Source organism: Stenella coeruleoalba (assembly GCF_951394435.1).
Source record: "Stenella coeruleoalba genome assembly, chromosome: 9".
NCBI lineage: Eukaryota > Metazoa > Chordata > Mammalia > Artiodactyla > Delphinidae > Stenella > Stenella coeruleoalba.
Genome location: NC_137155.1, coordinates 65,424,393 through 65,447,395, shown reverse-complemented (window position 1 = coordinate 65,447,395; position 23,003 = coordinate 65,424,393). Strand labels below are relative to the sequence as shown.

The 23,003-nt window shown below is 38.0% G+C and overlaps 3 protein-coding genes across 24 annotated transcripts in view; 2 read left to right on the top strand and 1 right to left on the bottom strand.

Moving 5' to 3' along the window:
• Positions 1-11,943, bottom strand: part of DNAJB9 (DnaJ heat shock protein family (Hsp40) member B9) — a 714,883-nt gene extending 702,940 nt beyond the window's left edge. For 15 of the 19 annotated variants that reach the window (XR_013829608.1, XR_013829609.1, XR_013829610.1 and 12 more), the window contains exons 1-3: positions 11,718-11,849; positions 9,993-10,219; positions 8,800-9,066 (exon numbers count right to left, since the gene is read on the bottom strand). Coding sequence is in view for 4 of the 19 variants with exons in the window: in XM_079930939.1 (XP_079787065.1) it covers positions 8,612-9,066; positions 9,993-10,209 (672 nt within the window). In the remaining 15 variants the exon portion in view is untranslated. Of the gene's footprint in view, positions 1-3,282; positions 9,067-9,992; positions 10,220-11,075; positions 11,232-11,717 lie in introns of those variants that run through there. The other 4 variants (XM_079930939.1, XM_079930938.1, XM_079930937.1 and 1 more) reach the window with 4 other exon arrangements.
• A 248-nt stretch (positions 11,944-12,191) lies between these two features.
• The window catches only part of ELMO1 (engulfment and cell motility 1), a 777,407-nt gene continuing 766,595 nt past the window's right edge, over positions 12,192-23,003 (top strand). For all 4 annotated transcript variants that reach the window (XM_079930925.1, XM_079930920.1, XM_079930924.1 and 1 more), the window contains exon 1: positions 12,192-12,334. The gene's annotated coding sequence lies outside the window, so the exon portion shown is untranslated. The remainder of the gene's footprint in view (positions 12,335-23,003) is intronic.
• On the top strand, positions 12,207-21,294 carry THAP5 (THAP domain containing 5). The gene is made up of 3 exons (XM_079930931.1): positions 12,207-12,334; positions 16,051-16,243; positions 16,763-21,294. The coding sequence occupies exons 1-3, from the start codon at positions 12,255-12,257 to the stop codon at positions 17,675-17,677; spliced, it is 1,188 nt and encodes a 395-aa protein (XP_079787057.1). The 5' UTR covers positions 12,207-12,254; the 3' UTR covers positions 17,678-21,294.

Here is a 23,003-nt window from a genome sequence, read left to right as displayed (position 1 = left end):
GGTGAGAAAAGGATGCTTTATGTCCCCCCACAAGATGAGACTATCTCACCAGAAGTCTACCGTTAAAGTTTACATTAGGAATAAGACCAGTAATTTTTTAAATTTAGGCATATTTGCAGAGTAAAAAAGAGCAGATGATTCTTGAAAGACTGTAACAAACTACTCACTTATATTAGTATTTTGATGTTTCCATGTACCCCATTATTTTGCAGACATAGCCAAAGAATATTTCAAGAAGCAGAATATGTATGGGTGTGTGTGTGTGCCTGTAATTATTTCATTCCTCACTGTCAGAACCTGTTTGATAGCACCAGTTCCTAATACTAGCCCAAAAGTAAACAGATGAGACTATAAGAATCATTCTCGCTCTTTATCCACTTTGACTCTTCTGTCCTCAAATACCGTCTTATTTTTAAAATACAACATAGAAACAATAATGACTAGTTTTTATTTTCTTGGAAGAATAATAAAGGAGCTTTTCATTTACATAAGTTGTACTGTCATAATTTGCTTCATGATGGCTTTTATAGGTGTAAAATAGTTCTGAAAAAACAATGTTATTCAGAGTGGTGATCAAAAGAAGAAAAGCATGTTCATTAAATGTAAGCTACACTAAATAAAATCATAATGTGTTTGATGGATAATCTTTTTCAGGTCATATTTAATTCAAACAGATGAGAGAGAAAGAGAAAGGGAGGGGGAGAATGGGAGCACAAGCATAATATATGCTATCATCCTTGCTCTACTTCAAGTACCATTTAATACGTGTTCATGCACATGTTCTAAAAATTCATTATGATTTGTTATTCAGTTTTATTTAGGCCAGTATTCACCAAACTTTTGCTGTGGCACACCTGGATTTGGTACTCAATAAAAATGATTCTACGGTCCAAACAATACTTAGTATCTCTACTGGAGATGCACAATATAGGTTAGCTTATTAAAAACTCTGAGAAGCCCAGTAAATGGGTATTCAAGGACCCAAATATCCAACATGTTTTGGGGAGGTTTCCCCCCCACACCACCAAGTAATGCTCCTAACACCAGCTATGTGTGCTACAATTCAACTCAATTTTGACACTATCTGGAGACAGGGTCAGATCCCACAGGTTAAGGGCTTAGTCCTACAAGACTATTTTTCACTTCAGATGCCAACCGCAAGCCCAGACTGTCACCTGTGCTTCTGACCAACTGGCCACAGACTGGAGGTTCCCTGGACTCCTTCCCCAGGTTCTATTAATTTGCTAGAGAGGCTCACAGAACTCAGAGAAACACTTTACTTACTGATTTATTATAAAAGGATATGACTAAGAACAGCCAAATGGAAGGGGTGCATAGAGCATGATATGTGGAAAGGACACCAAGTTTCCACACCCTCTCCAGGTGCACCTCTCCCTGATCTCCATGTGTTCACCCATTTGGAAGCTCTCCAAACCCTCTCCTTTTTTTTTTTTTTGGTTTTTATAGAGGCTTCATTACAGAGGCAGGATTGATTAAATCATTGGTTACCAATTCAATCTTCAGCTCCTCTCCCTTCCCAAAAGCCTAGGGGTGGGACTGAAAGTTCTAACCCTCTAACCACTTCTAGCAACCAGCCCCCATCCTTAGGTACGGTCCAAAAGTCACATGCTTAGCATAACAAGAGACACTGCTTTGCTGTCATCACAGGAAATTCCAAAGGATTTAGGAACTGGGAACTGAATGAAAGCCAAGTTGCTAACCCTTCAACAACATGGGTGTTAGGGGCACTGACCTCATGCAGTGGAAAATCTGAGTATAACTTTAGAGTCAGCTTGTTTTATCCACAGTTCCAAAACCACAGATTCAACCAACAACAGACTGCGTAGTACTTAAAATAAATTTTAAGTATTTATTGAAAAAAATCTGTGTATAAGTGGACCTGTGTAGTTCAAACTTGTATTGTTTGAGGGTCAACTGTATACATGAAAAATGTATTCTGATCATCTAAATGACCAAGCATGTATTTCTTATAAATCACAATACTGAACGCCCTTATAAAGAAACACTTAACAAGATTCAAATCTTAATCTATATTTCACAAATCTATTTGAACATGATTTTTTTTTCACAGCATATTTATGATCATCCTGTAGAACCTCATTCTGAAGAGCAAGCTATTTGCTACTCACGTATGGAGTCATAATTGAAACTCCAGTAAAATATCCATGTTAATTCTGTCCAAAAATGTATTCAGTATAAATTCTTTTCCACATTTCTTTAAAAGCACTTGGTTTTGCTGCCATTCTCTCTATACCTGCTCCAATGGGGCACACCCCCACCACTTGATAAAAAGTAGTCTTGTCAAGTTCATTTCTGAGCTCTAAATTGCTAGAAAGAACAATGGCTACTTCTCAGGCATCTTCTTACTGGACTCAGTGGCAGCATTTTACAAAGTTGACCACTTTCTACTTCTTGATAAACTTTGTTTCACTTTCTCTCAAGACACAAAACTCCTAACTCATTGGCTGCTTCTTCTCAGATACCTTTGTGGGTTCCTCATTTTCTCCTTGTAATTTTAATTTTAGAGCACCTGAGGGTTCAGTTCTTGGATTGTTTCTTTTTATATCTATAAATATTCCCTTGGTGATTTCATTTACACTCATGGTTTAAAATATTCCCTATATTTTGACAATTCCAAAATACACATCTTCAGCTCCACACTCTCTCTAAATTCAGGCCTATCTCCAACCCTCTACACATTGTCTCTAAGTTGGTATGTCCAAACTGAATTTCCCATCTTCCCTCTTAAATGTCTTCTTGCAACTTTCCCCATCTTAGTTTATGGCAAATATCCTTCTGGTTCTCTATAAACACTAAACTTGGGATCATCCTTTTCTCCTCTTTGATGTCTACATCCAATCGGTAAGCAATTCCTACTGGCAACCACTTCCCACCACTGCCACCGCTACGCTCCTGGTGTAGTGTGTGAGCTGCATCAATTTCTCATCCTGGAATACAGAAATACACTAACCGGCCTCTCTGTTCCACTGTTGCCCCTCTATAGTCTATTAACAACACAGCAGCCAGTATGATCCTTTTAAAACGTATAGAAGATAAAATCATTTATTTGCTCAGCTATCACATCACATTCCAATGCCAAACCCTTTACAAAAGCTGACAAAGCCCTACATGATCTGTCCTGCCCCCTACCCCACTATCTTTATAAACTCATCTCCAACTACTCCCCCGTGTCACTGACTTCCAGCTACACTGGCTTCTTTGCTTTTCCTAGAACTTGTCACACATTTCCATCTTCCATACAAATAACTCAAGCCTGCAAATTCACCTTCTCAATGAAGCCTACACAGACCATCCAGTTGAAAATTGCAACACGTTTTTGACCTGCCTGCCCTGCCAATATCCTTCCCCTGTATTACACTTCCTTTCTTTTGTACAGTGTATCACCTTACATAGTAAAGTAAAAAAATTAATAAACAGAAATTGCAATTATTTAAATAGAATGGGTAGACCAGAATGGGAGCTCTCACACCTTAACACCATAGCAGAGCCCAACAGGAAGAAGAAAGACTTCCTTTCTTTCCTGACAAGAGGTCGGCTGAGACTGTCACAACTCAGCCAATGAAAAGCCATGGACTCTTTACTACAACCCTCTCGGCTTCCTTTTCCCCTCTATGAAATAATTCTCTTCTCCATTTTTGCTGGGGAATTGGATGTGGTTTGCCATGGTTACAGACCCTGAATGGCAGCTCTTTGTTGATCCCAAATAAATCCATTTTTGCTGGAGAAATTACTGGCAGTCTATTTAAGTCAACAGTAATTATTTTATTATGGTTATTACCGATCTCCTTTCAAGAGAATGTAAGCACCTGCACCCCATACTCCTTACAATACATTATCAATGACAATAAATAAAATTGTATAGCAAATTATCTAGTGTAGAGGAGTAAAAATTATTTTTCCTCTACCCTCCTAGAGAGTCCTCCTCTTTGCTGAGGAACGTCCCCACCCAGGTAATAAAAGACAGATTAGCAAGAGAAAAACAAAAAGAAGTTTAATACCATGTACCTCCTGTATATATGGGAGATAGACAGGAAAACTGAGTAACACTCAGGAATGGCCCAAGCCATCACCTACGGAAAGACACAAAAAGATGAAAAAGATGTCTGGAGTGGGGGGCAGTTATGGGAGATTTTCAGGCAAAGCACAGTAAGCAAGGATATGGTTGTTGTGTCGATTTAAGCCCATGCCTTCCTCACTGCTAAGAGTTCCTAGAGATTTTGTCACCCTCCTCTTCCTTGTCCAGAGAGGGAGACACACTTAAAAATGAAGATTTGCTTATAAATGTAATCGTCTCTTATAGAAGGGTACCATTTACTTGGTTTTCTGAGCTTCTCCTATGATTTTGTTTGTTTACAATAATCAGTAAAAGATAATCCTTATGCCAAAGAGGCATATTTTTGGGGTGGCAAATTCTGCTCCCCTTCACTGGGTAGTTCAACTGCAGGGCAAGGAATGAAGAGAAGCTGGAGAGTGGTTTAAGTAGCAAAGTTTAGCTAAGAGGAAGAATCTGAATTTCACAGAAGACAGTCATAATAAGGCCTGCATGGTAGCGTGAAAAATAAGACAAGAGGCCCAAAACGAAGTTGTTTATGCTAAGCCCCACAACACCTAACCAAAGCTTAAGTACTGTTTCAACTCTCCCAGAAATGGAATCTTAACCCAATCAGGAACTACCTGATGGGCACTAGTGACGTAATCTGCCTGACAGACCCCTGCCATCCCCTAAAGGAAAATGACCTTGCGACAACTTTTTGCTGGTATAACTTCCTTGTCCTGCTTCTTCCTGCCTGTAAGTCTTTCATGTTGTTTAGTTCCTCAGAGCTCCTTTCTATCAGCTAGGTGGAAAGCTGCCTAACACATGAATCGTTGAATAAAGCCAGTAAGATTTTTAAAATTCACTCATGTGAATTTTGTTTTTTAACAATAGGGAACATACACATTGCACATCTGCTGTATCTTCCACTGACTTTGGCTGTGGTTGATGTAAATGTAAACTAAATGTGGATTCATACTGTTTCATCTAATACTGTCTGACACCATCACCACATGGAAGGAAACCTTGGTGTAAGCAGGTTAGGTAAGATAAGGACCTATGCCTGATTCATTGATGCATGTCAGTAAATACAGGGTTGGATGTTAGGGTTTCTCTTCCTTACTGTTGGTTTTCCTTAAATGTCTGAATTCCTTGGGCATCTGTTATGTGTTTATGAAGGACTTACATCAACTTGCACAGAGAGATGAGAAAAGCAGTTTCTTCAGCAGTTACGTATGCCTATGTTAAAGCTCCTTTTTGAATAGGAGCTATGGTTTCTTGTAAGTTGTTACGGTATTTCAACCTGCACGCAACTGCAGGTGAGTATGTCGTCAGCACGCAGAAGTTAACTGTTTCCTACACAGGCCAAAGTAAGACGGCTTTATTCACTCTGGGAGTGGAGGGCTGCTATTACTCACCAGCACCCACTCCATCACCAAGTGAAAAATTCACTTCACCTCTGCTCTTTTTTTGGCATCTCAATACCCTCAAATGGGGAGCCTGCCCAGGGATAATCTCTTTCTTCGAAGTTATCCTAAGTCCCTGACCTGCAGAAAAAGCTGTCAACAGTTTACCTGAAGGGGAGAGAAAAGGGCAAGGGTTCCCCATGAAGTTCTACTCTGGCCCATTCTTTCACTTTGCTTCCCCTTCCCCACCCCCCTTAAAAATCTGAGACTTAAAAGCTTCTCCAGGACACCTTGACTGTGGTTCTCTGATTTCCCTCTCAATTCAATTTCTTCTGCTTTATACCTTTTCCTGTGTATCATGCCTCAAAACTTCTGTATGGTGTTTTACAGCATGTTTACAACTTCATTATTATATTTTCTGTCATTGGGACCAAGAGGGGAAACAATCATGACTGATTTTATTCAACCTGTCACCTGGGACTAAAGATGCCAGCATTAACATGAAAAATATAAAACCTTAGAGACCTACTGCTGATACCAATCTCTTCTTTATTCTGTTTGGCAATAGTCTCATTTTCCTCTAGTGTGTTTTTATTTGCTTTTACTTCAAAAAAATTAGAATAACTACCCCAGGATTGTATGAATTCTTTTTCTTTCTTTTTTTTTTTTTTTTTTTTTTGTGGTACACGGGCCTCTCACTGTTGTGGCCTCTCCCGTTGCAGAGCACAGGCTCCGGACGCGCAGGCTCAGCAGCCATGGCTCACGGGCCCAGCCACTCCGCGGCATGAACCCGTGTCCCCTGCATCGGCAGGCGGACTCTCAACCACTGTGCCACCAGGGAAGCCCTGTACAAATTCTTAATTGACCTTGGGCAACCTAAATTTTCATGGACTGATCTCAGAATTGGACCTGAAATTTAGAGCACAAAACTACCTACCAATCTGGAGCACCAAAAGAATTTCACGCCTACCACATGCACTATAGCATACAATGCAAGACATACTCAATCCAGAAAACATGAAGAATTAGAGAAATTAGTTCAAGAAAAAGATTAAGTCATGTTATTAATATTACTATTTTACGCCAAAGAAAAAAAAGTGATAGATTTCACATGTTGACTTGTGTAGGGAGTGTAGATTAAGCTACTGTCTTGGTCATTTCATAACTACAGGAGTTTACCATTCTCCTTGTGCATTCAACCCGTATAAACTATAAAGAAGAAAAATTTTAAATTACTGAGAAAACTTTCATGTTGATTACTGGTCTAATTTCTAGTTGCTTATATAACTAACTACTCACACACACACACCTGTAGATTACCTAAGCGTCTTTATATTTAGTTTGTATCACAAGAGTTATGATTCATGGTACATTTTTCCTTGTAAAAAGTATGCCAAAGAGCCAAATGGGAGGTTAAAAAAAAAGAAGGGGTTCAAATAAATGTTTAAAATGGGAAAAACAAGAAAGATAATCAAGGGTACAGATGCTAACAACATTAAAATAATCCTTAAAGTTCATCGTCATTTGAAAAAAAAATTTTTTTTTTTGCCTCATTTGTTCTGTTTAATAGGCCACAGATAATCCTCAGACCAAAATACAACGTATGGCTATTTTCTTATTATCAAACAAAAGTAGTAGGTATAACTTTCAGGAAATAATTAAGGTGCATAAACATAATAGAATAAATTCATTTTCTTCACAGATGTCAAATTAAAGATGATCACTAACAAATAAAGCTTCATGCAAAGTCTGCTTTTTCCCAACCAGGCCTAAAGAGGAAAGCAGCAGGGGCAAGAATACTTGTTCCTAGCAAACAAATACACCGAAATTATAATTAACAAATTCTTCAAGCTACCAAAATCTGTGAGGGAAGGAGGATGGAGGACGATAAGAAAGCAAGAGAAATTACTAAATGGCAATCTAACAAGGTCACCTCAGGGTTTCAGGTTAGTGAAAAGCAACTTCTAGAATATGGTCTATGATCAGTATAAGCAGCCCAATTGCTTATATACCCTTCCTATCTCCAGAATTGCTTACTAAACTTTTAACAATAAAATGACAACAGAGAGCATCATATTGTAAATATTATATTTCTCTCACTCACAAGGGTGTATGAGATATTTACTAGTTTTAATATGTATCCATAGGATTAATACTCATGTGGAGTATAACACGGAAAAGTGCGGAACTAAAGAAATGTCTATCTGAAAACAAAAGCACACATTTCTTAGGATTTAAAAATATTGCACATAATAAGGTTGCACAGAAATTACTGGCTGTTTTTATAAACAGAATGAGGTATTAGTCAATCTCTAAAGATGAGGGCAAAGAAGAAAAACCACACACACACAAAAAAACATAAATCCATACTAAAATCTAGAGCGTCAACAATTAAGGAAGAAATGTGAAAATATGTGTAAAATAGCTATGATTTCAACACTACAAAATCATTAGCCAGGGACCAAACATGTAACAAACTCTGGACAATGTTAAGTTTTCAACTTTCTTTGAGTCTAAATGACTATGAGCAATACAATCATTTCCTTCACTCAAATTCTTCTGCATGGTTCTCTGGTAAATATTAAACCATACCTTTCTGAAGCTTTCAGTGGAAATTAACCAAGATACTGCTTGCTATCCTTTGCTGAACGACTCAATTATACAGTTTCACATATTTTGTGACCCAAGTCAGAGATGCTACAGAGCATGCAATTTTAAATTAGCAAAGGTTTCACTGCAAAAAAAATCATTCAAGTTCACACAATTTAAATCTACAATAACTTTTAAAATTTAACCTTTAAATATTTATCAGGCAAACTCATTTTTTCCTTGGTAATAAAACTGGTCATGTTAATAAGCCCAAGGGCAGGTAGAGAAAAGAGACCAGGCAGAATTATAATATCTTTTTTTTAAAGAAACTTGCCTAATCAGGGAAATTAATAATTAGCTATTTCTCTACTAACTGAATGTTGCTGAATTTCTCAAAAACAATTTAAATATATTTGATAGCTATATCAAGTTAAGTGAAATCATGCACTTGTCAAAATAGTTCACAAAAAATTGGTTCTGCATCAAAGATATTGAAGAAGAGTCAACTAGTTGGGTTTAAAGAGAACAGAAAAAGGACAAACTACTGCCCTGAACAGTCAGTGTATGTAGTAACCATATTTCCTTTTCGTTGAGTGACAGTCCTACAGTGCTTGCTAGATCCATGGAAGCTATTTTCAGTCTGTACTGTATGTCGATTGGTGGTGGTGTCAAAACCACTAAAAGAAAACATTTTCTCCATATCTTCAAACATGTCATCAAACAACCCACCTCCAAAAGAAAACTCCTGGAAATGGTGCCTTTGTCTACTGGAACCATCCTGGCGTGCCTGGAAGTGATTTTCAAAATGCTTCTTGGACCGAGTGTTTTGGTTTTGACCAAAAAAACCAAAGTCTTTAAATAAGTCATCAAAATTGAAGTTAAATGACTGCTCAAAAGGACTTCCACTAGCTCTTTGTCCTTTACCATTAGTAAAAGCACTATGTCCAAGTGTATCATATTCTTTTCGCCTATTAGCATCTGAGAGTGTTTCATATGCTGAAAGAAATAAAAATACTTTAGTAATTGAAAGTAATCAAAATTACATATACCCAAACCTCTTAAATTTATTTTATGAAAGTATTTCACATCACAAATAAAACCAAATGCTACTAACATAAAAGTTAGAAATCACAAAAGGCAAATACTTTGTCTTATTCACTGCACACTATCAGCAGTTAGCACAATGCCTGCCTCTAGTAAATAACCAATAAATATTTGATAAATGCTACTATTAATACAAATAAATATGGGAGCAACAATTTCAGAGTTATTATTTGTGCAAAATCATCACTTGTATGAAAGAATTTAATGAGCAAATTCAGAGGAATTCATTTTTCACTTACTAGTTGAAGTAAATGTTTAACTCCAACTCCCTACTCAGTTACCTCCATCCACCATTAATTACTAAATGCTCAAGAGATGCAATTTGTTTTAGAATTAGTCTTAAGGCAAAACTTGTTTCATACTTTTCCTTTAAAGACAAATGTGGCTTTGAGATGTAGAGCAAGTGAGGAAGAAAAAAGACCAAGGCATTTTAGAGTCTATTTAATCTTTTTATGATTAATATTTTTATATTTAATCTCCATAATTCATAAAAACTTTCTTAAATTAATTCATAAGTTTTGGGTATCTAAAATTCCTTTTGACATAGAAACAATAAGCAACTTTATAAATAACAAAAGAATGAAATAATACATTTTCAACATTTTCAGATCTGAATGCCAAAAAAAAATATACTTCCACACATCCAGGATCAAAATATGTTATAATAGCCTTGAGAATCTCACTCTCACTATATTCATGTGTAGATCCCACTCTCCCTCCCGCCTCCACAAAACCTTCAAATACATACAAACTTCTTAGGTATCATTCACCTTTACTAGTTAATATCTGCAAGACCCTGAAGATAGTCATTTACGTACCTTCTGCAATCTCTCTGAATTTTGCTTCAGCATCAGGACTCTTATTTTTATCAGGATGGTACTTCATGGCCAACTTGTGAAAGGCCTTCTTGATTTGGCGCTCTGATGCTGACTTTGGCACACCTAAGATATCATAGTAACTTTTTGAGGCCAAAATTAATTCAGTTATCATTAAAATGCAGATTGCAAAGATGAAAACTGACTGGGGAGTAGCCATTTCTAATATCCTAAAAAAGAAAAGAAAAAAAATATTATCCATGGAACTAATCTTAAGATTTTTCTTTTAAAAGAAACTGAATGAGCTTTTAGGATTCAAAGTATACTAATGCAGTATCAAAATGTTAAGCATATATAGTGTATCTTGTATCTATTTCCATGTTATTTCACTTATACAGGCTGCACTATCCCTAAATTGGTTGTAATCTTGAGAGCAAATATAATTCAACCAAATTAAGAAAAATCTTTCTTGGCTTTGCCTTTCCACTAACACTCTGGCCATAAACACAGTAGTTACAAAAATATGGCTTAAAATGATCTCAATATCTCAATCTTCCCTTCTAGAATTCATATTCTAAAGGGATTTTTTAAAAACTTTAACTTACTGGTAAAAAAGTATATTACCAAGGTAATCAGCCCAGTATATCTAAATTAGCAGTAATCTTCCCTCCCTAAGAAACTTTCAGTTTTCATTTCAGCAAGGTGAGCCAAGGATTGCACACAGAGAATCTCAATATTACATAATATTGACAACGCAACACAATAGAATGTAATCTCTCTTTTTTTATAACTGTAAGATCCCAAATATTTAACAAAAAAGCATGGATAAATGAGTTTTGTTAAAAACTCATAATTAATAGAATTTAAGATTTCTGCGAAGGCTGCCAGAAAAATGAACTTTCATAGTTTGTACTTTAGATAAGGTAATTTCTTTCTAACTTCTCAGGAGTCGTTAAAATGTTTCTCTAACCTTAAAGAAGTTTGAACCTAGAATTCAACTGAGAATTTTTGAGAGTACAGATTAAATGACTTGGGATTCAAACGACCCTGTTTGTTGAACACCGTACCACAGGAGTCCTTAAGAACCTAGGATGACACAACAGCGGACGAAAGACGCTCTGGTTTGTGCAAACTGCCTGCGTTCCTCTCCTGTTGGCCTGTTCAGAGCGTAATTAGCAGATGGATTACTTCTTCCCAGAGAGTCACTCACAGTCACGCGAACCAAGGATCAAGTACGAACTCCTGGTTTAAAGAACACAAACCAAGCGCGTACTGTGACTGATCCCTAGTCAAAGGGCGGGTCTAAAACTGACAGGGAGGCATCTTCCCAGTTTCACAAACCTTACTCCACAGTTTCAAGTTGAATATACCATACTCTCCTAAAAGACGGACCGTTGCGTTATACTGACTCCTCATTCCTGAGAGCCGGCGGACGGCAAGCCTGGCCCTTACTCCCCAGAGCCAGTGGCTGGTTGGGCTGGACTCGCCCTGTCAGACCTTGCGCCGCCGTCCGGTTGTCCGCGGCTCGGGGTCCAGCTGCCCGATACCCGAGAAGGCCAGCGGCACAACCCCCCCAAAAAAACCGCACTACACTGTGCTTAGGCCATCTCCTTTCTCCTATTCTCTTCCTCAAGAACACCAGGCAGCCCGAAGCCCTACCAGCGACCGTGGCGGACACCAAGGCCTAAACCCCCTCCCGGAGACCCCGGCCTCATCCCTCATTCGCACCCTCCAGCTGCAGCTGCTCCTTCAGAGACCGGAGGCGCCGGCGGTGCTGACCAGCTACTCCACAAGGCTGCGCGGCTTGGCCCCCCCAACCCCGGCCTCCGTGGCCTCCGGGAGCTGGTGCGCACCCACTGCTGCCTGTCCACCGACCTCACACTCCTGCCGTCGCCGCCGCGTCCCCTCACAGCCAACTCCCCACAGGCGGGCCGGCCGCTGCCCGCGCCACCACCTCAGGAGGAGACCTACACGAAACGCTTTCCTATTGGCTCCCGCCTCCCCACCTGACCCTGGCGCCCTACGCGCACGTGGAAAACTGTTGTTGCCGCTCGGCCTGTGCGTCACTTCCTGCCCCAACCTCCGAAAGGGCCGTACTGAAGCCGGCAGAAGCGGAAGTGAGTCGAGGGTTGCACCGTCTTTCCGTTCCGCCCAGCCTGGCGCAGGCGCAGTGGCTCCGGCGGCCTGCATCTGCGGCTCCGCCTCAGCGAGGAAGGCCCGCCTGTGCCTGTCGGCGGCCCAGGTCTCCTGTGCCTCGCCGCAGCGATGCCCCGCTATTGCGCAGCGATTTGCTGTAAGAACCGCCGGGGACGAAACAGTAAAGACCGGAAGCTGAGTTTTTACCCGTAAGTTGTCCCTAACGCAGAAGCGTCAGCTTGCCTCTGGGTCGCAGTTCTGTGGCGTTTGGGGTTGGGGTTTGGCGGATCTCCTGTCAGCTCTATAAATTCGGCCTTGGTTCTGCGGTCGTGTTCGGCCCCTCCGCGGGAGGAGGGCGCGAAGGCTCGAGTTCAGTTTACCTGGAAATGTTCTGACGTTTCTAGGGAGGTCGCTGGGCGTGTGGCGAGGCGTTGGGGCCTGTTGGAGTGTTCATAGGGCGCCTAAAGCAGTCACGTTTGCGCGATGCTCCGTGGTTTTCAGGGCGTTTCCCCACCTCCCCGGAACTCATCTCATTGACGACCTTAACCACCACTTCAGGTGCATCAGACGTGCCAAGTGGGAAGGTGCACTTAAAGTTAACTTACACTTCCAGTGAGTTAGGTCGCATAGTTGTTATTTAATTCCACTTTCTCCTGACGAAACTGAGGGCTTTGAGAAAGGTTAGGTAAGTGACCTTGAAAGTTTTTTGGCAGACCCAGAATTATAACCTACCTCCTGCTCAGGGCTCTAGATACTCTCCATTCGTTCAGAGAGCAGGGTAAGTCAGGGCTAACAGGTTTTTCCCGCCCTCCCAACGTAGAGCGTTACTCTGAAACCTTTCCTAAGCGAGGAAGCAACTGCTTTTTTTTTTTTTTTGGTGAAAGCGAAAATCTTGTTCGGGCATCAGTACCTGTTAGACCTAACTTTCCTAAAAGTGAAGTGGCAGAAAGCGAACTTTGGAGAAGTGGAGAATACCTGTATTCCAAATTACTGCGGCCACGAAATATTTTCGTGGAACCCGAGAAGTACCCATTTTTATTTGGAAGAATAGTGAAGCAGTATTGTGTAATAAGTAAGAGGCCAGACTCCAAAGCCAGACTTAGGTTCAAATACTGGTTCCACTACTTTGTAGCTGAATAACTGGCCGTAAATTATTTAACCCTTCTAGCTAAGACCTCCCATCTGTAAAGTGGAGACACTAGTAATACCTAATTCACACGTAGTGTGTAAAGACATAAAATGGCGTTTGGCACTCATAACGTGCTTAGTGTTTATGAAAGTCAACGTATTTATGTTATTCTATTTGCTTTATTTCTTGTATTTAAAAATAATTAATTTAGCCCTAACCTGGTTGTCTTTAACTTTCTTTGAATTTTCACTAGCTATTTTGTGAAGCTTATTTGACATTAGACCTAAACCTTTTGTTCACTAATGACTCAGCTGCTTTTCATTATCTTAACTAATAAAAAAACTGATAACTCCAAATAATTCACACCATGTGGCAATATTTCCAGGATTATCTTCCTCGAAGCCCTTCCACAAGTTGCAAAGAGATATTTTAGGGGGAGAAATATATGCTAGTATATTAATGGCTCTGGCTCTGAGGAGGTTTGTAGCAAAGGATCATGTTGAGCTTGATTTAACCCCATATTTCCTTGGCCTTGGATTTGGGAGCGTCATAACCTCAGACTAAAAATTCTTTTAATCTTTGTGGACTGCGTGGTTACTATTTTTAAGGAGTGAAAAATAATAATGCCGGAGGAAGACAATTATAAAGAATTTTTTCCTCAAAATGAATTTACTGAAAGTGGAGTTTTTAAGTGAGTTTTTGAAATTTCATGTGTAATCAGCAAACTAAACATTGAATTAGTTTTATTCCCCTAATAGCACCAAACTTGAAGAATTGAATTTTCTCATGCTAACACTATAGCAAGCTACAAAATAAATTTATACTAATTTGAGAATTCAGTGAATATATGCATATGGTGACCAGTTTATACCAGTGATTATTTTATGTTTTGGGGAGAATTAATAAGACAGAGAAACAAAATTACCAGTCAAACAAACTGAACCAATGTAGAGATACTAAGTTGTTCCAGAAACATATTCTAGGAGAGTTCTTAGAGATTTACCTGTTAAGAAAGCATTGCAATACAATTACCAATAAAGACATTCACAAAGTGTATTTTTTTAATTGTTTGATAACATATAGGTACAATAGAAATAATTTACAAATGGCATCCATATACATGAAATTACATTTAAAAAATTTTTTTGTAAAAGGCATATTCTCATTTTAGCTATAGCAGAAAAGGTATAAACTTATCTCTGGATAACAGAGTTCCAAGTCCTCTGAAAAGAAAATGCTTTTTGCCATTAAGTGCCTTTTCTCGTTAGGCCTATCATACTTATAACCTAAGTCATTGATATATGTAAGGTTAAAAAATTTTCAAGCCATGTATGAATATTATACCTATGGTAAAAACTTCCAAAGGTAGATAATCTGAGTTTTCCACGGAAGGATATCAGGGTTAAAAATTATTTCCTACAAAATACCCAGACTCTTTTCGTCTAGCATCTTACAAAGTTATCAATATTTATTTTAGAAAATCGTGCTACTACGAAGCATAAATGGTTGTGATTGGGAGGAATGTATAACAGCTGCTTTTTGTATGAGAACCTTCTATGTTACTGTTTTTTGGTTTTTTTGTGTTTTTTTTTTTTTTTTGCGGTACGCGGGCCTCTCACTGTTGTGGCCTCTCCCGCTGCGGAGCACAGGCTCCGGACGCGCAGGCTCAGCGGCCATGGCTCACGGGCCCAGCCGCTCCGCGGCACGTGGGATCTTACCGGACCAGGGCACAAACCCGTGTCCCCTAAATCGGCAGGCGGACTCTCAACCACTGCGCCACCAGGGAAACCCTATGTAACTTTTTTATAAGTAGGAAATTATTATGTAGTATGTGTCTTGGACTGTATTCTTGTAAAATCTTCAAAAGAAGTATAAATCACTGTTGTTTAATTCAGTTTAACTCAAACCTGATTAGACTGGTAGAATAAAGTTTTCTGTCAAATTCTGCCATTAGTCCAGTTTTACCCATAAAACACATTGTAGTACGTTAAAGCCAACTCTAAAAATCCAGGTTACTCAGTACAGGAAGAACACGTATAAAGAGCTGTTTTACTTTTCTCTATCTTTTCTGTTTGTTTCATATTATAAAATATCTGAGTCTGTTCTTTAACACGTTTAGTTCTTGTGTCAATTTCTCTTTCAGAACTTGAACACTTGAATTTTAGAGTTCCCAATCTACCAGCTGTAGAAGACTAGAAATATTGGACTAAATTACAAATGGGTAGAATAGAGGCTGATTCTAGTAAAGAGAATGGAGGATTAGAAGTTTTATAAGATTGAGTATTCATTTATGTCAGCTAAACCATTTGTTTGAATTAACATCTCTGTATTTTAAAAATATTAATGTAAGAGCCTGAAGTTTAATACTTCTTGAATTATAGACCAGAAACCGTTTGACTTGTTATGTTACTATGAAATATATTTGAATAGGACTTTGTAGTTACAAAGCTCTTCACTAGTTCTAGGCAAACTACACAACAGAATGAAAAAGAAATGTAATCCATAGCAAATATGAATAGATTTTATCTTTTGTAGTAACAGGTTTTACTTGAAGGGACTCTGAGTTATGTATTACAAGCCACTCTTCTCAGACAAAAGCTTTGGCTACACATCTCATATCTTAGTCCTCTTTGCTGCAGAGATGATATGGTAGTAGTTGTCATGAAGATGCTGTTGTATGGTAGGAGTGGTTGTCTTGCTTTTATGGCACTTGATTGATAGGTTACCTATATGTGCAGGCCTGGAATCTGGCAAAATTGTTAAAATATAGCAAAGTTTTCCTTTTTTTACTTTCAGGTTTCCTCTACATGACAAAGAAAGACTTGAAAAATGGTTAAAGAACATGAAGCGAGATTCATGGGTTCCCAGTAAATACCAGTTCCTGTGTAGTGACCATTTTACTCCTGACTCTCTTGACATCAGATGGGGTATTCGCTATTTGAAACAAACTGCAATTCCAACAATATTTTCTTTGCCTGAAGAGAATCAGGTATTGGAGGCAGGGAGTAGGGGAGAAGGGGATAATGCTGAGCATGGTGGCAGATTGCAGGGTGGCAGGTAATCAGGTAGAGGGGATGAGAGGGAAAGGTAACTGCTGGGAAAACACATATTTGAGAAAAAGAAAAACTAATTTGTGCTTTTACTGAAAGTGTAATAATTTTTTAAAGATTTAAACCGTTTTGAAGCATAGCTTCAGAGGAGCCAAGGATAACATACATAAATTATCAGGTTAAGTTATTAACGTAAATTAATGATCTAGATATTTTACTGGTCTTGTGAGTGATCTGAGATTTTTTTCCATTATATTGATATATTGATTATGCATAATTTTTTTAAAAAAATGTTTTCAAGTATATTTTGAGCTGTTATATACTGAAAACATTTTTTTAACTGAATAAATTTGCTTGGCCAGTATACTGCTCATAGTTGTACTGAAATAGCACTAACTAATAAGGGAATAAGCCTAGTAAGGACATCTTTATTAGAATTTGAAAATATTATTTTATAGGAGAAAGACCCTTCCAAAAAAAAATCTCAGAAGAAAAAATTGAAAGATGAGAAAGAAGTATGCCTAAAAGCCAAGTCAGAAGAGTCATTTTCATCAAATGGGCCAAAGAAGAATACAGTTGACACAGATGTCCCCCCTGAGCATGCAGAATTACTTGATTCATCTGCCTTGGTAAAGCCACCAGATACAAAAACAGAAAGTTTACAAAATAATGTATTAACTCTTAATCTGCTTAAACAAGATACCAGAAAATCAGAACCTACCTTGGAAACATCAGTTAGTCAAGACATAGGTATAGGTGGTTTTCACACATCTTTTGAGAATCTAAATTCTACAACTATTACTTTGACAACTTCAAATTCAGAAGGTATTCAGCAGTCTTTGGAAGCCCAAGAAGTGCTTGAAATAACTACCAATCATCTTGCTAACCCACACTTTACAAATAATTCTGTGGAAATTAAGTCAGCACAGGAAAATCCATTCTTGTTCAGCACAATTACTCAAAGAGTTGAAGAATTAAACACAAATAAAGAATCTGTTATTGCCATTTTTGTACCTACAGAAAATTCCAAACCTACAATTAATTCTTTTATACCTGCCCCCAAAGAAAAGGTGGAAATGGAAGAAGACATAGATGTTGAAGACTCATATAAGGATGTAGACAATGAGATGGAAGTTTTACAGATTGAGCATTCTTACTGCAGACAAGATGTAAGTAAGGAACATCTTTGGCAGAAAGTCTCTAAACTACATTCAAAGATAACTCTCCTTGAGTTACAAGAACAACAAACTCTAGGAAGATTGAAGTCTTTGGAAGCTCTTATAAGGCAGCTAAAACAGGAAAACCGGCTATCTGAAGAAAATGTCAAGATTATAGAAAACCATTTCACAACGTATGAAGTTACTATGATGTAGGTTAAAGAGATTTTAAAGCTGTGACTTTTATGTAAGCTTTTTGTTTGCCAAACCAAATTATATGTAAAGTGAACTTTTTCCTGTGTAAAGTTCTTATCTTAATGAAGCTAAGCAAGTGCTCTAATGTTATGAACTGCGTCCTGTTCTTATAATGCTCATTTTTGAGAAAAACTAGAGAGTTGTTGGGTAGAAGAAGTGTCATTACCTGTTAATTTTCCAAATTTGAAGTTAAAATGTAGTGAATAAATAATATGGTTAAGTCGTAAAATGAGAGAACACAAATATGGTAAACAAGAGCCCAGAATAGAAATCAGCCTCAGGAGTCAGTCTTGGTTCTACCATTGACATGTGACTTGGACAAGTTACTTATCAAGATATTCAGTCTCTAATCTGTAAAAAGAGGGCACTTAACTAGACCTCTAACATAGTCTGTTTCTTTATAGTTTCTTGCCTTTCTAATTAGATACTTTTAATAGAACAAGTTTTCTATATGATAATCTTATACTCACATAAAACTAGATGCTGGCTAGCATTTGATATTACTAACTGTTGGATTCTTCTCAATATTTATTAAATTATGTGTTGCTTGGCCTTTGCGCTATAGTTTTCTGTGTTATAAAGGAAAATACTCCAGTTACAATTTTATTCCAATTGAACTAAAATAAGGAATCAACCATTAGCCCAGTTCTTAGGAGAGGTACTTTAAACTTGAAAGAATATGTACCTTATATGTGGCAGACCATCATAATACACAGTCATTTAAGCTTCTTGACACCTTGTATTTAAGGTTATATTTATAAACCAAAAATTTCAATGAGGTTAAATTTTTTAATACTTTTTTAAAATTATGGTTTTTATCTATTTAATATGTGTAACTTTTAAAAATGTGTGCATATGTTGTTTTAAAATTCCAGAATGATAGAGTAATACTTAATGTTACACCTTCCCACTTACATGTATTTTAGTAAAAGAAATTATAGATAGGTGGTGATAACCTTGGAGAGACAAGTGGGAAAGAGAAATAATGGTGATAGAAATAAAATGAAACGTAAAAGCAGAGACATAGTCGTAGCAACACAAATGTGAAAAATAGATGATCCCTTAGAATTGGCAGTTAATATAATTAAATACGTTGCTCTTTATGGTATTAAGCAAATTCCTGTCAGCCTGATTCTTAGTTTTCTCATCTGTTATATAAAAAATACTGTTACCTATTTTGAAGGATGGTTTTTTGAATTCTGTAAGGTAGTAAATGTGTTTTTGGTGCCAGAAAATAGGAGGTGCTCAATAAATATTAGTTGACTACACAGCAAATAGTATACTAATTGTTTTGTAAATGGATGATTATTTGGGGCCATGTGTCACTTAGTTTTTTTAGGCTAATAAAATTAATTAGTATATGAATGTGTGTCAGCTAATTATAAAAAGTTGATTAGTGGTGTCCTTATTGTGTGGCTATGGGTGGGGCAAAATTCCTTAAAATTTTTGCATAAATTATGTGTATATAATTGGTAAAGTTGATGTGATGTTATTTTTAAGTTGCATTTTGCTGGTATTTAAAATAATATAGATGTAAATAGCCTTTTTAAGTCATTATAAAATATGTTGTACATTGCAGTTATTTTCTATTTAAAGTTATAGTTTACTCAGGAATAATTTAAACTAGTTGTGTTTCTTTAAACTACTAAATCATAAGTATTTAAGATACTTTCTTGGCTTTTCTATATTCAGTTCAGAATGTTCCCTCTAACTCAGTTAACCAATAAATTTTATTTGGGGGTTCTGACCAACTTTATTTCTTACTTACATTCTTATAGCAGCCTCTTAACTAGTAGTACCTATATTTTCAATCTCCTGCTTCCATATTTTCCTGGACTCTGCTATCAGCTTTTTACCTAAGCTATAGATCTAGCTGTATCACCTGCACACCACCTAACTTTCCTAGCTGAGAAATCTGTAATCACTCTTTAATACCTACAGAATTAAGCAAAACTTGTTACTATCATGTATATGATCCTCTGTGATTCTGTTCATCCTGTGTTCTAGCCACACTGGACTTCTTAGCATTTCTCAAACATGCTAGACAGGTACTTGTTTTTGTGTCTTCTTATTTTATTCTCTAAATTCAACCAGTCTGTTAAAATTGTATTTCGATTTTGTTGGAATGTCATCCCTTCTTACCAGTCAAAATTGTTTTTTCTCTTTTCCTACAGGGCTTTGTCTTATAACACTGAGCCTTGTTTTATAACACCGTAACAGTGTTTACATTGTTTTATATCATGATGTTATCCATAGCTTTCTCTTCAACTGGACTGTATGCTTTTTGAAAGCAGAATTTTTATTCACTTTCGTTTCTTTGACAATGTAATATTAACTCAATAAATGTTTGGATGAATATTTTGAATTTGCCTACTTAGAATTTCTTGGTTCTGGTCACCTAAAATCAAGAACCTTCTTAACAAATATATCCTTGATACCTTGAGAATGATTAGGGAAGGATATAGATCTTCATATAATCTTTAAAACATTCCATGTTTCCAATGGACAGTACCATTTACCAGTTATCTGCTACGCCACCTATTAACTGATTTTTGTTGTAGAAGGCTATCCCCACCACAGGCTATTTCCTACTTTCTATCTGATAGTTAAAAAGGAAATAAGTCTAAGGAAGCTGTTTATGCCTACATGTCAGGGAGATTGGTAAGTCAAATTTAGAAAGACTTCATCATATAAATAATATGTGACGTTGATCTAAACATCATGCAGGTTTTGGCAAGGGGCAGTAGTGGTTTTTTGTTTTCTGGCTATGCATTTCAAAAATTTTGACGTTTTAAGGATGCTTATACATAAGGCATGCATACTACTTTGTTCTTGGTTTGTAAATTAAGTTTTATAAACTTTCTTTTTTATACATAAAACCAGTTTTCTTAAAGCTACCTTTGTATTCTCTCCTGTACCTCTTGAGCCTTGAACTTTGACCTCTGCAGCAATAAAGCAGCACTTCTGTGATACACACAAGGTCATTTTTTTAAGAAAAAGGATGCACAGAGTTCTTACTTTTTTTTTTCCCCCCCGGTACGCGGGCCTCTCACTGTTGTGTGGCCTCTCCCGTTGCGGAGCACAGGCTCAGGACGCGCAGGCTCAGCGGCCATGGCTCACGGGCCCAGCCGCTCCGCGGCATGTGGGATCTTCCCGGACCGGGGCACAAACCCATGTACCCTGCATTGGCAGGCGGACTCTCAACCACTGCGCCACTGGGGAAGCCCCAGAGTTGTTACATTTTTAAGTGCTGCATTCAAAAGATGCAGTTACTCAGAATTCTCTAGTTTGAATAAATTCTTGCAAAGTATCCTTACTGTAATTTGTGATATGATGCTGTGCCCTAAAGTGTATTTTCTTTACTAATAGACAATTTATTATGGCACATCAGCATGATTTGTTTAGATAGTACACCACTACATTCTGTTAATCAATAATTAGGTGTGACTGAATTTCTTTTGCAGTTATTAAAAAAAAAAACTCAACTTTATAAATATGCAGAATAAAACTTTTTAAAATAAAAACATCAAGCAGGGAACTTTTCTGCATATTTTAGATCTTGAAAAAAAATCAGCCATATATTAAGAGTTGGAATATTAATGTGCAGATAAATATTTGTTTCTAGCTAAATTGAACAGTTCTGCCAACTAATTTGGTGTTCAAGTACATCTTTCTTTTTTAGATTATGCTGTTTTGTATTTTTGTGGGTGAGGTGGGTGGGTAGAAACACTCATTCACAATTGTCAGAGGGAAAAAGCTACAGAGAAGATTGGGGGGTGGGGGTGGGAGAAAAGATGTATCCGTATAAGAGAGAAGTTCCTTCAAGGAAGGGTCTTTGTTTCATTTATCATTTTAACCTATTCTCCACCCTCTGGCTTTTTGGTTACTTGACCACCTCATCTCCAGTGAACTTTTCCTCCATTCCTCTTCAGCCACCTCATTTCTGTGGTCAATGGTAGACCTTTGTCATCACCAGTACTTGCATCCCATTGAAAAATGTCACCTTCAAACTCCTCATTCTGACCACCACCTTCTATTGTTTAGCACAGTTATTAAAACAACTCACACTGCAACCAACCACTCTTCCACAGTCTATCATCCCTGTCGTAGGTTCTATTTTGCAAATAATGGCCACAAAATATATCTCATCCTGTATTCTCTTCTGCAGTATATGACCTTGCCACTCCCTTATCAAGGGGTGGAGTTTATTTCTCTACCTTGTTTTTTTTTTTTAATAAATCTGTTTTATTTATTTTTGGCTGTGTTGAGTCTCTGTTGCTGCACGTGGGCTTTCTCTAGTTGCGGCAAGCGGGGCTACTCTTCGTTGTGATGTGCGGGCTTCTCACTGCGGTGGATTCTCTTGTTGCAGAGCATGAGCTCTAGGCACACAAGCGTCAGTAGTTGCGGCATGCAGGCTCAGTAGTTGTGGCTCTCGGGCTCTAGAGCACAGTCTCAGTAGTTGTGGTGCACAGGCTTAGTTGCTCCGTGGCATGTGGGATCTCCCTGGGCCAGGGCTCGAACCCATGTCCCCTGCACTGGCAGGCAGATTCTTAACCACTGCGCCACCAGGGAAGCTCTACCTTTTTTTTTAATCTGGAAGAGCGTGTGACTGCTTTGATCAGTAAAATACAGTGAAAGTGACACTGCCAGTTCCAGACTCAGCCCTTAATGGGCTGGGCAGCTTTCACATCCTCTTTGGAGCTTTTGCTTCCTCTTGGAATGCCAGGTGCCATGTAATGTGTGATTACCCTGAGATCATGCTGGAAAAGCAAAGTCACATGGAGAAACTCTGGAGGATGAGATATCAGACGTGTGAAGAAGCCACCTTGGAAAATGATTCTCCAGCCCCAGCGACTCGAGACTCAAAATGCAGCAAATGCAGCCACCTAGCTAAGCTCTTCCTGAATTCCTTAACCACAAAATTGTAAGCAAAATGTTTCTTTTGGGGTGGATTGTTAGGCAGTGTTTTAGGCTGTGTTTTCCAGAGAAACACGCTGTTCTTCAGGCTGAGATATTCCAAGGTCTGCAGTTGGCAAGCTAGGGACCCAGGAGAGCCTTTGGTGTAGTTCTAGTCCAAGTCTGAAGGCCTAAGAACCAGGAGAGCTGATTGTGTAGTTCTAGTTCTACCTCCAGTTCAAATCTCCCTCACACTGCTCCCTTCCCCTCCTACTACCCCTTCCTCCTCCCCCAAGCTGAGGATCTCATCACATAATTCACTGAAAAAAAAAATTATAAACACCTCTATAAACCAAAACAATAGAGTATTATACAGTAGTTAACATGAATG

What these genes read in the sequence shown, in the direction of transcription:
- THAP5 (XM_079930931.1), top strand. Translation starts at nt 12,255, where the DNA reads ATGCCCCGCTATTGCGCAGCGATTTGCTGTAAGAACCGCCGGGGACGA. An exon ending in CGGAAGCTGAGTTTTTACCC is followed by an intron (nt 12,335 to 16,050) that starts GTAAGTTGTCCC and finishes TTTTACTTTCAG; the next exon opens with GTTTCCTCTACATGACAAAG. An exon ending in CTTTGCCTGAAGAGAATCAG is followed by an intron (nt 16,244 to 16,762) that starts GTATTGGAGGCA and finishes ATTATTTTATAG; the next exon opens with GAGAAAGACCCTTCCAAAAA.